At 39.0% G+C, this 9,611-nt stretch overlaps 1 protein-coding gene across 1 annotated transcript; it reads right to left on the bottom strand.

The window, feature by feature from the left end:
* Window positions 1–3,960: 3,960 nt before the first annotated feature.
* LOC109210276 (putative proline-rich receptor-like protein kinase PERK6) lies at window positions 3,961–5,990 on the bottom strand. The gene is made up of 4 exons (XM_019373673.1): window positions 5,807–5,990; window positions 5,429–5,568; window positions 5,142–5,266; window positions 3,961–4,321 (listed from the first exon to the last, which is right to left on the bottom strand). Exons 1-4 carry the CDS (start codon window positions 5,988–5,990, stop codon window positions 3,961–3,963), a joined length of 810 nt encoding a protein of 269 aa, XP_019229218.1.
* Window positions 5,991–9,611: the final 3,621 nt, after the last annotated feature.

The following is a 9,611-nucleotide window of genomic DNA, read 5'->3' on the forward strand; positions in this document are numbered from 1 at the left end:
CTCCCACATTGGTGACATATTTGTTCTGCGCATCCCTAAATTCCCCCGGTGGAATCGAGGACCCAAATTAAGGCCATCCAGGACTTTGATGTCTCCGAAGGGCAAATCATGTCCCCGAAAAGCTCCGAGCCCAGGCCCTTTGGAGTCATCAGCAACGAGTTCGTTAACAGGGACTGTACCACGTCCGGCTAGGAACTCAGGGACCGTATCCGCACCCTCCTCGAGGGCCATCACAACATGGGCTCGAGCCGAATCGACCACTCCCGATTCAGTGGCCCTTGGCCCAGCCACCTGCGGGGCATCCGTGCCCGACCTCGTCCCTTGTACCAAAAGGTTCTCATCATCATCGTCATCTTCATCCTCAGTACCGGGACTTGCCCCAATAGCTGAAGTCGAGACCTTGGCATCAGCTCAGGGCCTGCGTGATTTGGGTTTCTTTGACGTAGGAGATTTAGCAGCCTTCTCCTTCTTCCCTTTTTTACCCTTATCGGACTTCGAGGTCTCTTCCTCGCCATCGGGAGGCGGTCTCATCAGCACCCATCGCCAAGCCCTACAAAGGCATAATACTCAAAGCTTGACAACACGAAGGGTGTGCGAAAGAGATATTGAAACATGGTAGAAGCGACAACAAAAGTCTTACCCGTGATTCATGGCCGGCCATCACATTTTAGCCAAGTCGGGCTAAGAATGCTTGAGATAAGGGAACAAAGTATTCATTTGACTAATCCACCCCGACAGGTCCTGGACCGCTTCGGGATACCAAACGGCAGCTGCATAAATAAAGGAAAGATCATTTTTTGAGAAGAAGGTAAGAAGACAGTAAAGCGTGTTCGAGGGAGAGGTACTTACTCTCCATATTCCACTTATCAGGGAATGGCATCCTTTCGGCCGGGATGACGTCCGAGGTCCTCACTTGGACAAACCTGCTCATCCATCCCCGATCCTTGTTCTCATCAATGACCGAGAAAAACGGCTTCACGAATCGAGGGTGAAGCTTAATCAAACCTCAATAAAGATGAGGGCTATATAGTCTAATCAAGTGGTCAAGGGTAAAAGTCATACCCTCGACCGTGTTGGAGAAATAACTGAGCATATAGACTATCCTCTAGAAAGATGGGTAAATTTGGCCGAGCGTCACTTGGTACTTCTGACAGAAGTCGAGAATAACCGGATATATCACAGGGGAAGAAGGATCTGAAGAATTGACGGGACCCAAAGTGAATGGGTACATATATACATGAAGAAAGCTAGCCTTGTAGTCCGTTATGCTCTCATTAGAACGGGGAATCTCAACCAGCACTGTCCTTTCCCATTGACAATCTTCCTTCACTTTTTGTATATTAGTCACGAAGCTAATATACCGGGACACGTGTTCGCATAAGCCCGGCGTAGATGAGGGTCTCTCGATAGAAAAATCGTTCACAGTGTCGAACTCAGTGGGGGTACACTATTCAACGGTAGGGGCCACTTTGGTTTTTCCCTTGGATGTTCGAAACGAAGAGGCAGCACCCTCTTTTCAAGGCACTATTTTAGAGGTTCTAGCCATGGTGGTGGAAAGGTCTTTCTGAGAAAGGAAGTGAGGAACCAAGAACGGAAGATAGGAGAGTATGAAAAGGGATGACCTTGGCTCTAACACTAATACAAAAAGGACCTTTGGCGGCATTATTTAGCGGCAATAAGGCAATGTTAGCTAATAAATTCTTTAAGCTTAAATATTAGCGGCATATGACCATTAGCCAGTAAAAGATATCCTTTTACCGGCAATAAAAAATAATAGCCACTAAAAATTACTAATTGTAATTAATATTTTATTATTTTAACTTTCACTCCGCACAAAGAAGAGAAAATCTTTCCCTCCAATTTTTTTGATACCTTTTTTAGTTTCTCTCCCCAATTAGAATTAGAAAATAATTAGAAAATAACATAAGGAAAACATTGAATCGTTTCCCTTACTAGTTTAATCGACTTCGCGGAAAAAGCCCTAGCTAATTCGCTGCTGCATCAACCCCGGTGCGCGGAAACGCTGCATCAACGCCAGTGCGCCCTAGCTAATTCGCTGTTGCATCAACGCCAGTGCGCGAAAACGCCAGTGCGATTTATAGTGCGTCAACGATTGTGCACATCTTCTTCCCAGGTAAATTCTCTTCTCTTCGATTTTACAATTGATTTACAGAAGATCAGTTTGATTGACAGAAGACAGTGCGTCAATGGCAGTGTTAACTTCTCTTCGTCCAATCAATTTACAGTAGATTTACAGTAAATCAGTTCCTTGCAATCGATTTACAGTAGATTTTGTATTGATGCTGGTCGATTGATTTACAGTAAATCAGTTCCTAACTCGTTGTTGCGTCAACAGCCTGTTGTAGTGCCGGTCCATCTTCTTCCCCTGTTAACTTCTCTTTTTCTCCTGTTAAATCAGTCGCCTGCAATCGATTTACAGTAGATTTTGGATTGATGCTTGTCGATTGATTTCGAACAAAACAAAGTGAAGAGTTCAATGTGACACAAAATAGTGGTGTTATGGTCGTTTTAAAGACTGAAAGTTATGCAAGTACAAGTGATAATGCTCCAAAATCTGCAAATATCACATATTATGGCAGATTGAATGATATTGTGGAGTTAAACTACTATGAGAAATTTAAGGTCATCTTATTTAAGTGTGATTGGGTTGATGTAACCAAAGGTAGAGGAATTAAGGAAGATGACTTGGGTTTCACACTTGTGAATTTCACACACCTGACAGACTCTGGCGATCGACAAATAGACCAAGTCGCATACCGAGGGACCAATGGAGTGGTCTTGTCGCTTATTGGCTTTCAGATAAAGCTAAGGTATTAACAAATCTTTAAAACACCTCAAGTTGATTATTTTCAGTGTTTTAATTCTAGTTATGCTCAATTTTTATGTATAATTTATAAGATATCATTTAATATTTCAACGATAGAGGCGTTCCCAAGCAAATAGAAATAATAGGGCCAATCAAAAGATGCCTCACACAGGAGGATCCAAAAGTATTGCTACCTTGATGGATGAGCGGGTAAACTTGTTCAAATTACTAACTATAATGTTTTAATTTTTTTTTCACGTATATCTTACATCAATTTTATTGTATTAGGCTGTAAATGGGATAGAGCCTACACAAGCACAAGTTTTCATATTAACTCATACAAAACGTAAGGATGGTAGACCACTGGATGATGATTCTGTCAAGGCAATTGTAAGATTTCTTTTTTTCTTTTATTTTCTTAATTGGGAAATAGTTAGGAAAAAACATAAAAGCGAATAAATGAACTCCAAATTGGATTTATGTATTTTATGGACAGGAAATGATAAATGAAAGGACGAACAATAGTGAGAGCTCTACTGACCAACCTCCACGCGTTGTTGCTTAGGAAGGCGATGTGTATTCTCAGGTGTTCGGAAATGACAAAAGTGGATATGTTCGTGGTTTAGGACTTGGTCCAACTCTTTCTGGTCTATGGGGTAGTAGATCTTCCTTAGAAAATATTGTTGTAGAGGATTCGTCTACTGAAGCTGTCCAAAGGTTAACACAAGAGATAACCGAGTTAAAGGATAAACACAATGAAGAAATGAATCTGATGAAACAAAATCAGGAGAAGATGCAATCAGAATTACTCGAAATGCGACAATTGATGCGCAAATATGCTTCCGATGAATCTATGCCTCAAAATATCAATGGCACCTCAATTGAACAGGTAACACGATTTTATAAGTTATGTACATTATTAATGAAGTTTTAATCCTATACAAGTATTGTTATCTGGTATGTTAATATTTATCAGGTCCCTACTGCCAATACTGGCCATGAACGAGTACCACAAACATCAAGGATACCTAATGTTGCTGAAAATACTTCAATGTCTCATGGTATTACTCATCTATATCCTTCGGCAAGCTACTATTTATGTTTTCTATTGTTTGATCAAACTTCTGCAAATTTCACCTGCTCAATATGCCTAGGAGATAAATCTCCTTGTTTAGTACATTGAGAAAATTCTGTGCAGTTGACTCCTCATCCAGGTCTTTGTTTGTCTGATCTTCTTGCATTTCAACTCCTTTTGCCCCATCTGTAGCCCAAAGATCTGTGTTCTTCTGCATGTCAATCACTTGTTTGTTACATGTGTTGTTGTCATTTTGGAATTGGAGTGTTTCCAATGGAACAGTAACCTCTGCTGCAATCTGCACCTTGGCTGCCTGTTTGTTTGGATCTACTCTATTATATTTTGATTTAGCAGTACTATCCCCTGCACCTTCTTGTCCTGTTTTGCTCTGATTCATACCCTCTATAGCTTCCTCTCCTCTGCCAGTAGTGGAAAATAATTGGTTGTAAGATGAAAAAGTGTCAAATTCAGTATGCTGATGTGAGCACCACCTATTCTATTCAACTTACTCTACCTATAGTGATAGTGATAACTATGTTTATTCAAGAAGTCAACTATGTTAATTCTTGGAGCCTACGGTAAATAAAATAAATACTAGCTGGATCTGGGAATCTTAGAATATAAATGCTTTTTTGGATGGTCAGACAAGCTCCAGAATTAGTCATAATTCCATCTTGTTTGTTACTGTGAAGCTAACAATTCTGGTAAGAACATGCCTATTCATAGATAAAATAAAATTAACTGCCCAGTTTCACTAAGTAATTTGGTTGCGAAATACATTACTCCTACTTGCTAATGCAGAAGTAGATTTTATTAATGTTAACTGTGAATACTTTTGACAGCCTATTGCGGCAGTTTCGTTCTTCAAGAGTCTCATATGTACAATAAGCATTATTTCAAAGCTTGCAACAGAGTTCAACACACAGCAAAATTCTTCTTCTCTCAACAAGAACTCTGAACTCATGATATAAGCATCAACTCTTGCCATTAGTTTGCAACTCCTTGTTACTACCATCCTCATTCATTGAATTCACAACTACACTTGTCAGCTTACACGGTTCGGCCTCTTCTATCATATGAACTACCATCCTCATCGATGGTCTTAATGATGGTGTCCTAGCTGTGCAATGAACTGCAATTCTAAGAACCTCGACAACATCTTTCTTGAACCCCTCCAAAATGCTTGAATCTACCAAGTCAATCGTGCTACTTTTGTTTCTTATCTTGCTACATACGCACTGGACTATGTCATTGTTTTCCCCGTACTCTGCATCCACGGGCTTCTTTCCGGTCACCAATTCCATTAGTACCACTTCGAAGCTGTAGACATCACTCTTCTCGGTCACCTTGGTTGTGTAAGCATACTCTTTTGTCCCAAACAATAAAGAAAAAGAACAAAAAATTAAAAAATTACCAAAATTGTTTTCAAGTAACAATGACATGAAAAGGGAAGAGAAAAATATGTACCGGGAGCAATGTAGTCGTGCGTCCCAGCTACAACCTGAGAAGAGTCTTTAGTCATTGACCTGCAAAACCTTAGCTAGTCCAAAATCAGCAATTTTGGGCTTCATCTTTTCATCTAACAAGATGTTGCTAGACTTGACATCACAGTGCATAACAGGTCTGTCATAGCCGTGATGTAGATACTCCAGCCCCCGAGCAGCACCTAATGCAATGTTATATCGCACCAACCAATCCATCTTGACTTTTTGTGATGTGTGCAACCGGTCCCATAAACTTCCATTAGGTAAGTATTCATAAACCGACAGATTAGAGACTTGTTTTCCAAAATTTCAACCTAGGTGCATTGGAACTATGAGCTTGGTTTCCAAGTAGTTAAGTCCCCAGCTTACTCATTGAATTATTTCGTCGAACACCTAACTTTTCAACTAATACTAGGCTACCTTGTCCTCCTCGATCCTTGTTGGGCATTAGTACCAGTTGTTTGGACATCCCACTATCATGTAGAACTATTGCATAAACTTCAACGTCCCCAACAGTAGCTAGAGCCTCGAAAGAATTTGAGCTGGACCCAACATTGAAGTCAATTCGTCGAACACCTTTGTTCTGTTGTTTTGGTGAGACCATGTTCTTTATGGGGGATTTTTTACTTGTTACCAAGTTCCAATCTCCTTTCTTTTTATTCATATCAGCTTTCTTATCATCCACAATCACCTTCCCACTTTTATTTTCCACCAATAAGCTTTTATTCCCCACTATTTCAATCCCAGAAATCTGGGCAGCAGCTTCTTTATCANCATAGCTTTATCCCCACTATTCAATCCCAGAAATCTGGGCAGCAGCTTCTTTATCAGAGATTTGCTCTGCATTTTTGTTCTGATCAACTGCAGTTGGTTGCTGAGACTTCTCAGCCTCACTACCACTCTTATCTGCCTCAGAAACAATTATCATGTCTCCTACTGCATTAGTTTGATCTCCAGTTGGCTTATCTGTTGCCTTACCAAAAGTTCCTTCTCCAACCTGTGCAATACCAGTATTCGTAACCTGCTGAACCACATCTACACTATGTGATATTTTAGCCTCTAAATTACTAGCCTTAGCACCTGGGGAATCCCATTATTTAGTACCCCCATTACCTTCCTGTAACTGCCCCTTAGAGACTTGTTCAACAGCTGCCAATTCCTTACTAATTTGTACAGATGCATCAACACGATTAGCAGCACTCTTTGATCCTATACCAATTGACAGNAGTAGGGGGAAAATAATTGCTTGTAAGATGAAAGTGTGTCAAATTCAGTATGCTGATGTGAGCACCACCTATTCTATTCAATTTACTTAACCTATAGTGATAGTGATAACTATGTTAATTCAAGAAATCAACTATGTTAATTCTTGGAGCCTACGGCAAATAAAATAAATACTAGCTGGAAATCAGGAATCTTAGAATATAAATGCTTTTTTGGATTGCTATGTTACTGTGAAGCTAACAATTCCGATAAGAACATGCCTGGCTTCAGTGTTATCTACAGCAGAACCTTTTTCTTCAGGTGTGTTTTTGACCTTTTCTCTGTTTCGAAACAGAGTAATTGCTCTGTTGGGAGACTGAGTGTGTTCTGCTACAACTGCTGCATAATTGACCAAGCTTTTACTCCTTTGGTCGTTTGAACATCCTGTGATTGCTGTAGCTGTTTCGATGCTTTTCTTTATTGTGTCTGCATTTGCATCTGACACATATTCCTCTCTCCAGATTTCAATTTGAGACTGTGTGATAGTCTCAATTCTTGCCATTGAATCAATGTTAACAGTATTATCATTAACACTTTGATCTTCCTCCTCTATAACCTCCTGATTAGCTTCAGCTTGTCAGTAGATCCTCCTACCTGTTGTGAATGGCATTGTATAGCTTTCATTGACATGTTCTTACTGTCAGAATTTACACATTATGATGTCTTTCTGTATTAACATGTTCTTAGATCCTCCTACCTTCAACTAGTGTCTTTCTGTATTAACACATCATTAATTTTTTTTACAGTTTATCTTCTTTGTATTTTGGGATTTCATTCGTAGTTTTCTTCAAATAACTTTTTGGATTTATCTTCTCTTCTGCACCAGAATTATTCCATTATGATGCCTTCTCAATTTCTGTCTTTTTTTCCTTTTTGTCTATCTGGTTGCCTTCTGCTTTAACAGCCGAAGTTTCCTTTGAATCCTCTCTCGCAAACTCTTTTGCCATGGAATCTGCAGTCCCTGAATATGAAAGTAGCTCCAACCTCCCAGTTGTGGACACTTTTTGCTCTTTGGGTTCAATTTCTATTTACAAAGAAAAGACTTACAAAAAAACTGGCTAACCTCTACTGCGTATTTCAGAAACAACCTCTACTGTGGCATTGTTAATTCCTTTCTGGCATCGAGCAAATTCTTATTGTTCAGAATCTTGATTTCCAAACTCTTCTCCTCTTTCATTTTGTTGTTGCCCTTCTTCTGCTTTATCATCAGTAGAAGTGTTGAGACCGAACAAAGCATAGTATCTCCGGGGATCAACATTAGTTCTGCGTATTTCAGAAACAACCTCTACTGTGGCATTGTTAATTCCTTCTGGCATCGAGCAAATTCTTGTTGTTCAGAATCTTGATTTCAAACATTAGTTCTCTTCTTGTGTTCCCTGTATGTACTATTTAATGTGTATGATGAGCTGCTCTTCTTGGTAATTTTCAGTTCTTCCATATTTCCAGCTGCACAGTGCTGCCTCGTCCAACAAAAACTGGACTGTATCGTGTGACTTTGCTGCATCTTCCATCTGATTCTGTGCATTCCCTCAGTAGAAAATTGTAATTCTTCTGCTTTGTTCTTGCCTGGCTCCCTGTATGGTTTGAGAGAGTCAAATTGTATCCTACACTGATCCACAAATAATTCTGTCCTGCAGTTTTGCATTAGCAGTGCACATACTAGCCTTAGCACCTGGGGAATTCCCATTATTTAGTACCCCATTACCTTCCTGTAACTGCCCCTTAGCGACTTGTTCAGCAGCTGGCAATTCCTTACTAATTTGTACAGTTGCATCAACACGATTAGCAGCACTCTTTGATCCTGTACCAATTGACAGAATTTTTGTAGCACTAGCCAATTTGACAGAATGCTCAAAAGGCTGATTTGATATGTTTGCTTGTATGATATGCATTTACAAATATACTAAAATACTTCATACATGAGACTATACATACTTTTGGGACATTAATGAAGCAGATTCTTGCAATTTTTTTTGTGTCCCTTTCTGGTTATGGACTTTTAGTTTCATAACCTCGCAAACTATTATCAGCTTTGTTGTTTGGCAACATTTACTTCCTATTGACATAGTTATTTTATAATTTCAGGTCATACAGTCTGATGTTCGATAATTTAGCGGGTGGAAGATTTCAATATGACGAAGAGTTTCAGAGATTATTTGAAGATTGTTATTCGTTAAGATTAGTTATATAGTGACATTAGCTATTTACTTCAAACAATATGAGTTATTTTTTAAGGTTTTGTGATATTAATATTTTGGATTATTAGTGCTTCCTTTTGTTCGTTAAGATTTAACGATATATACTATAGTTTTATGAATTAATATCAATATGTTTTGTTATTTGCATTATTTTTTGGTCGAATGTAGTAGCTATTATTAATGGTGGCTAAACTTACCGTTATAGCTTGTGAATTTTAGTGCCAATTTAACAGGATTAAGACGTTTATACAGGGATATTGTAGCCATTATATTGCTATTAAAGATGATTTTTAGCGGTAATTTAATTGACTTTGCTATCCATTAAAATGGACGCTAAAGGGGCATACTAATATGTTTTTAGAAGAGATATTGTTGCCAATTTTATTGCCACAAAACAATTACTGCTAAAGGTATGGACTTTCAGCGATAAATATTTTAAATTTAGCGGCTATAAAAATGGACGTTAAAGGAGCATTATTAGTCGTTTTTAGAATGGGTTTAGCAGCCATAATAATTGCCGCAAACAATTGCCGTTAAAACAGATGAGTTTTAGCGGCAATAAATCATACCTTTTACCAGCTTATGGCAGAAATGCCGCTAAAGGCTTTACCGACCCCGGCATCACCGACTAAAGATCAATTGCCGGTAAATGTTATAGCGGCTATTGTTATTGCCGCCAATGCTGTTTTTTATTGCCACTAAAGGTCCTTTTTGTAGTAGTGTAAAAGTTTTAAGATGATGTAAAAGTGTGAATCACTAAACGA

The sequence above is a fragment of the Nicotiana attenuata genome, unplaced genomic scaffold (genome assembly GCF_001879085.1).
Source record: "Nicotiana attenuata strain UT unplaced genomic scaffold, NIATTr2, whole genome shotgun sequence".
NCBI lineage: Eukaryota > Viridiplantae > Streptophyta > Magnoliopsida > Solanales > Solanaceae > Nicotiana > Nicotiana attenuata.